The following is a 6832-nucleotide window of genomic DNA, read 5'->3' as shown; positions in this document are numbered from 1 at the left end:
TTGTAGTAAGGAGAAGAGGACAGAGTGTTGTGATAGTGCAGGTTCAGTAAAGACTGGCCCACAGAGGCACATTTGGAATACAGCGTGAATCTCCACAACAGCAGGTGGAGCAGAGTCCTCAATTCAGGCTCCACTGGGGTAAGGATTCCGGGGCGGAAGTTCTGGAAGCACTGGGAAAACTGGGTCCATACCAGCTGCTCCAGGGACGAGTCCAGCTCAAGAGCATCCAGCTGAGTGATGCGCAGTACTGGGGTCTGCAGCTCGACATGGGTTTCTGGAACAGCGGCTCCAGCTGTCGTTTTCTGGGTGTCCTCATTTTCATAAGCTATCGGGGGGGGAAAAACACAATTTCTTATTAAAGTGATTTTAATTTAGCATCAAGCTAAATATTTTTAATAAAAAAGAGGCACTGAGATCCCAAAATTGCAGTTAAAAAATCACACATGATCTATTAAGGTGGATAAATTACACCGAGGCAGGGCTATTAAGAGCACTGCTCAGTCGTTAGGAGAATTGTGGCCCTCGAGGTGAAGCCCATCCTGTTAAAAAGGTTATTTTTTCTTTACATAGGAAAGGAAATCGCTTTTCACATGTAAAACCCGTCCTTAATGCAACCTTTGAGCAGCGGATTGCACTGGAGCAGGGGGTCTTAGACTGCTCTCTCCAGTGTATATGTACATGCACACAAACCCAGGGGCTATTGGTGCCTTCTCCCCCTGGAGATAGGGGTGTGTGTACAAATCACATCACTAGGGATTAGGCTAACGGCACAGTCTCTGCTACACCGTAAACATCTGCCAAATGTGGAACAATTTTCACTACCTCGCTCCCAGAACCGACTCCATATGGGATTGCACTATTGTGAGGTGAACTATTGAGCTGCATCTATGTTTTCAAACTACTCACAGTTTCCCCCTAGTTTTATCTGCTTTTTGCCTTAAATGAAATGCTTAAGAAGTGGAAGACTGAGTAACACAAATACAGACAGAGCATGAGAACTACTGAGAGACCCCCTTTTTTTGACAGGGGGTTGTGTGTCTCGCTGAACAGGATTTGTCACGAGGCTTTAAGAAAGATTTCAAGTGGGTAAATATGGCAGTTTTGACAGAGAAAGAAGGAAATGGTGGTCACTTAAGACACATCATAAAGAACCGGGGGGAGGAAAAAAAAAATCCAATAAGCGGCAGCGATGTGATGGGTTTATTTCACTGCAAAGGACTGTGCATCTGTGTGTTCCTGATGTTTTAATAGAGCCAGGCTACACCATTCACCTAGGTTGGAATTAGCAAATGAATGAAAAATTCACAGTGGAGGAAGGAAGGTGTGACAAATTCATTGAAGCTGCGTTTGAAATGCTGCTGCGTTAAGCGACCAAAAAAAAAAAAAAACCTGCCTGTGTTGAAAGTAGGAAATAAGGAGGCAGACTTGACATTTTTTTCTCATGGTTGAGCATGCTCTTTTTGTCAAGTTAAATCTAAAAGTTTTACCTCAATGAGTGAAAATTGCATAGATTACAGCGTCTGCCCACCACCTTATTGGTACTGTATGTCACTGTAACTATACTGTACGTACAGTATGACATCTGTAACCTCGATCTATAAGGACAGCCAACACAAAGCTATGGTAATCTATTAGTCCATAGCTGCGCGCGCACACACACACACACACAATCAGTAAGGTTGTGGAAACCCCTGTCACAGTAGCAGGCCTCTCGGGAAAGTAAACCCAACCGGGTCCAATATTCTTTTCAAAGCCTTTTATCGAGCAGTTTACAAGTTATGAATGAATATGTTTTATTTGGGCAAACACGGTATTGACAGCCACCTATCAATAGTAATGTGACTATTGTCAAGGGTCTGTCAATATTAATGTAATTATGATGTAGAGGGATCAGAGGGATGCTGGAGTCGGGGGCCAAGTAACATCTCCTGCCCACTGCCATATCAATAGCTGGGATTGCTATTGACAGCTTCCCTTCAGACTTGCAGCACTTGGCAAATATATAACAAGCAGACACTTCAGTCAATGCTGAGCTGCCTATAAAAATTAAGCATTTGAATTTACAGGGCTTTTACTGTGGACAGCTGAAAATCCATGTTTCTTATGTAATAGTCAAAAGTCACAGTCAATCCCAATGTTTACAGAATACTGACACCGTGTGAGCCAATAAGTACGTACTGCATTTGTACACAAAACATATACAGCAACACAGCAGCAATGAGTTTCATCTGCTGTACCTGCTCACACGTGCACACAACCTGCATGCAAAATGTGAGAAACTAACAATCCTTTCGTGGGTCACTCAACTGCCTGATGGAGAGATCTCACTTTGTGGGTCTGGAAACTAAGACCAAGGGGCAGGTTCCAAGAATTCAGTGATTTTCTATTTCAACAGAACAGTCTGTTTTGTTTCTTTTACACAAGAAAGATAAAAAAAAAAAAAAAATTTGAAGGCTTTCTGTGGAATATTAGGAAGAATTGTAATGCAGGTCAGATGAGTGTTTTCTTCCCTTGTTATCTTAGTCTGTGCATCTTGTACAGACAAAGGAGAGTGCACTGACTCAAGGCTGAGCGCCACAGTTCGCAGACTAAAACAGCAGCAGCAACAACAACAGTAACAATAGCCAGTCTAACAGGGAACACGGTGTAACATTGCTTCAAGGCAAATGGGGGCCATGACCGGTGTGACAAAGGGGAGATGAGGCAACAAAATCGTGCAGAGCCTCAGACTGAAGCCTGGCTATGAATAGTAGACAACGGATTTGAAATGACTGCTACGCATCAAAAAGACAGTTGGACAGAGGAGGCAGAAAAAGAAGAGCGATGCGTCAGACAAGACGTCATGATTAAACCCCCAGCTGGGAACTCTGAGCTACTGTCTACTGATACAGTGGGGAAGAAAAGAAACTGGCTGCAAAGATAGCTACAAAGGAAAAATGAGGGAAGGGGAAAAACAGATAAGCACAAACCTCTCCCTTGGAGCTGACCTTCAGACAGACGGTCACAATAAAGGAGGAGGCAACATTCCCAGAGCATGCATGTCTCAGCCTTACTGAGGTGCAGGTATCCAGGGAATAGTCCATAGACAGAGCAGGCACTGCACTTTTTTTTCTCCTTTGACCTTGTATTTGGTGTCTAGGGATGAGATGAGGGCATTTAGGGAAGAAGAATAAAGACTGGGGCATAGCAGGAAGCTAAGGAATCGCACAGGGAATACGTTTAGCTTTTCCTGCAGTGGACATTTGCTCCTAGGTTGTTGATGAGGTTCTCTTTTATTCCATTTAGAAATCCTTGAGCCCAAAAGGTCTCGATTTAGTGTGTGTGGTAATGTTCAAATTCCTAAGCACTTAGCTACAGTTGTTAGCATAATAGAAAGAAAGGCTTTACTTGGCTTTCGATGAAGCTCGTAGCCAGAAATAGGCTGTGCAATGGGGAAGCATGCTGAATTACAACGTTACATTTTCTGCTCTCGCTCATGTAAATTAATTTGTGTAAAAGCTGCAGTGGATAAAGCCTATTTCCCTGAGCAGTCCAGTCTCATTTTTCCCTCATTCCCCGCCCCCTCACTTTATTGCCCTTCTTTCGCCTGGAACGAGTGCGAGCCTATTAGCCAAGGCCTGCTAATGTCCTCACTATGAAAACGGATGGGAATGTCAGATTCTGAACTTTTAAGACAGTGATGTCATACAGCAGACCACAGGCATTATGGGGACACTAAGATTACCAAGGCGGTAACCAGACTAATTGTTACGAGTCTGTTTCATGAAAAATGAATGTGCGCAAATGCACAAAGGGGTCTTCATGCTGTATGTGTGTGTGTCACACACTAATGCATTATCAAGCTCTCCTCTCTCTAATCACCACAGAATCCGCAAAGCCAAGGGGTAAGGGCCAACTTAATACACATAGAAATACACATCAGTAAGAACAGCACATCTGACACACAAAAAAATGCGCTTAACTTAATATGTCTTGCTCAGGAGGTAAATTATTTAAGGGAATTAATTGATTTCGTGAGTATGAAGGTTGAGTATGCTAAAGCTGTGTGAGTAATAAGTACAAGAGTTTGCAGAAAAACAACTTTAAAAGTCATGAAACATTTAGAGGGCAGGGAGGCACAATGAATGTAGAAGAAAGGCGGAACTAATAAATGAGAGAAGTGAAGTCGTGCCTTTCTTAAGAGTCAATGAAAAGAAGTGGGGGGCTCACCTTGTACAAATAAAATGTCTTATCCAGAGGAATATTTGATCAGCACATTTCCCAGCTTATTTTTATGCATGAATAAATAGTGTTAACTAGTAAGTGTGCCTGTCTTTTTTCCCTGTAGCAGCAATTAAAAAGTGTATGGAGAGGTGGAAGCTTCTGTGTTTTATTTTTTGTTAAGTGATTGTCAAGGCCAAGTTAGTCTGACAGAATTAAGAAATTACTGCATCACTGAAAATACAACTTGTGCTTTCAGATATTTCTAAACCAGTAGCTATGGCTACAGTGCATTTTACATTAGAAAAGTGTATTGTATATTTGTTACAATTATGGGGAAAAAACACAACCACTCACTGTGACTGTAGATAGAATTTTTTCTAAGTTTACTGATAACTCCCCTCATCCCCCCCATCGCCACCTCAGTGGTCTTCACGTGGGTGCTGTGCAACATGACCTTCTGGCCCCAGAGTGAGATCATAGTCCAATTTAATTTCATTGACTCCCTCAAAAACACCCTCATTACACTAAGTGTTTAGTTCCAGAGGCAACTACACAATTATTTTAGCTCGTGTCTACTGGTCTTTAGCAACAACCAAACCTAAATCGGCTACATTTTGATAATAAGGCAAAAGCATTCTGCGATAATCACAGCAGCGATTAGGTGTTGGTAGCGTTCATGAGGGCCATGCCGTCAATGCCACTAGAAAAGAGAGACATAACCATGAGACTGATAAGAGAGGAGGATACGGAGGGGAGGCGGGGGTGGGGGGGCAGGAGATGTAATGATTAGGACCAAATGAACTCGCGTGGAAATCAATAAGATCAACTTTGAATCTCGGTGTGAAAGGTTTTGATCTCTGACAGGAATTATTACAGAATTATTACATGCAATTCTGTGCACAGCTGTTGAACACAGTCGTGGCTGCTAGAGAATAGACTCGTTACAACTGACAACATACCACGCGGAGTTAAACACGCACGTTCATAAAAACAGCGACTATGCCTTCGTATCGACGATATAAAAAGAAACCGTGTGAAAACTACGGAGTATCTGTCAGTTATTCTGATGCGAACGATGCGAACGTTTCGTTTTAAATCTCCTATCGAAAACTAAAAAAGAACTATATACTTCTATGCTTCGTCAGTCGTGCGACAGTCAAGCATATATATATATTTACCCATTTCTCTTCGATTCTCCCTGAATAAAACGTAAACAAACAATACTTCCGGGTTAAAAAATAGTCACCTCCTTCCTACAGTGTAAACCAATAATGCACTGGGACGTCAGCAATACGAAGGCAGGATTGAGGGTTAGCCAATTGGATCACGTAGCGCATTCGCAGCGGCAAAGCGCATTGAAAATGATTGAATGGCGTGTTTCGTTGTAGTAACGGGACATAGCGACCCAATTGTGCGTTAATTTATACAAAACAACACGGATAACGTCTTTTATGCAGATGGAATGCAGACGTTTAGCCTGCATTGCAACAACAATGCAAACTAAACAGAATGTTGGTTTGAAGTGTGACTGATCATGTATACTCTCTCTCCTGCAGGACAGGTGTTCGCTTCATTCGCAGCACACGTGTTACACATTAACAATACTGAAAACCTGTGTGCACGTATGAAGCAGTAGAAAACGTCAAGTGAGCCAGGGAGAAAGAACATGTTTGAACAAATGGGACATTCTGTAACCCGGGATGCAGACTTGACCTCCCAAAAGCATGCAACCGAGACAAAGACCATGAAACAGCTTTTGGACGAGGTCAAAGATCTTCATGAGCAGAGGCTGAGGTGGCTGGAGATGGACAGCACCGCTACAAGAGAGGAACTGCTGCAGGTTAGTTAAAAATGAACCAAGTGTTTAATACAAGTAGCTTTGCTAATTTGTTTGCAGTTATAGGGCAAATGCCTGAGTCATTAAAAGTATTTGTTAGATCAGTAACATCTTTGACATATTATTAGATTCAGGTAATTGGGCAGAAACTTATTTATTTATTTTTTTACAATTATGGGTTGAGTTCTTCCCTTTCCTTGCTATAATTATTAACAATAATTATTATACACATTGAATGTTGTATGGATTAACATTACTGTTCTGTGGATTATTTTAACTACAGCACTCATAACTTAAAATATTTAGAAAATGCTTATTCTGTTTAAGTTGTTCAGAACTTAAAAAACTTTGACTGCTCAATTTATCTTTTACCAAGTGGGATTGTAAATCTAAATTATGCTTCTGTTTCTGTTGTATGTGTTGTCATTTTTTCTAAGGTAATGTGTTAATATGTACAGAATTTACAGAAAGAAAAAAGACTTAAAATAACTGACCTTATGAACAAAACCAGAACTTAAGAGGCCTCAGTTTTATGTCTATATTTTGACTATTGACGATTACACAAGCAATGATTATTTGAAGTCAGTGTCACATTTTTTCATTTTGTTTTTTTTTTACTAGACTGCTGCTGTTGTCTTAGGTTATTGGAGGATTGTCACACCCTCTTGGTTTTTGATTGTTTTTACCTGGTTGTTACAGTAAAACTAATTTCAGCATTTCTGCTATTAGCTATAACTTGTAAAACACTTCAACTAACAGATTAAAGGGCTAATACTCTGAACATTTAAAAAC

General features: G+C 41.1%; 2 protein-coding genes across 4 annotated transcripts in view; one reads left to right on the top strand and one right to left on the bottom strand.

Annotated features, from left to right (window-relative positions):
* pex2 (peroxisomal biogenesis factor 2) overlaps positions 1 to 5464 on the bottom strand; it is a 6202-nt gene extending 738 nt beyond the window's left edge. The window contains 2 exon segments of the mRNA XM_025054474.1: positions 1 to 325; positions 5382 to 5464. The exon segment at positions 1 to 325 is cut by the window's left edge and continues 164 nt beyond it. Coding sequence (XP_024910242.1) covers positions 1 to 325; positions 5382 to 5385 — 329 coding nt within the window. The 5' untranslated portion in view covers positions 5386 to 5464.
* LOC103376915 (trichohyalin-like) overlaps positions 1 to 6832 on the top strand; it is a 104019-nt gene that overhangs the window by 17028 nt on the left and 80159 nt on the right. For 2 of the 3 annotated variants that reach the window (XR_003049374.1, XM_025054472.1), the window contains exon 1: positions 5528 to 6043. Coding sequence is in view for 2 of the 3 variants with exons in the window: in XM_025054472.1 (XP_024910240.1) it covers positions 5870 to 6043 (174 nt within the window). In the remaining variant the exon portion in view is untranslated. Of the gene's footprint in view, positions 1 to 5527; positions 6044 to 6832 lie in introns of those variants that run through there. The other variant, XM_025054473.1, reaches the window with a different exon arrangement.

The sequence above is a fragment of the Cynoglossus semilaevis genome, chromosome 3 (genome assembly GCF_000523025.1).
Source record: "Cynoglossus semilaevis isolate Cse_v1.0 chromosome 3, Cse_v1.0, whole genome shotgun sequence".
NCBI classification, from domain to species: Eukaryota; Metazoa; Chordata; class Actinopteri; order Pleuronectiformes; family Cynoglossidae; genus Cynoglossus; species Cynoglossus semilaevis.
Note: the sequence above shows the minus strand (reverse complement) of the source record. Positions and strands in the feature narration are given on the sequence as shown.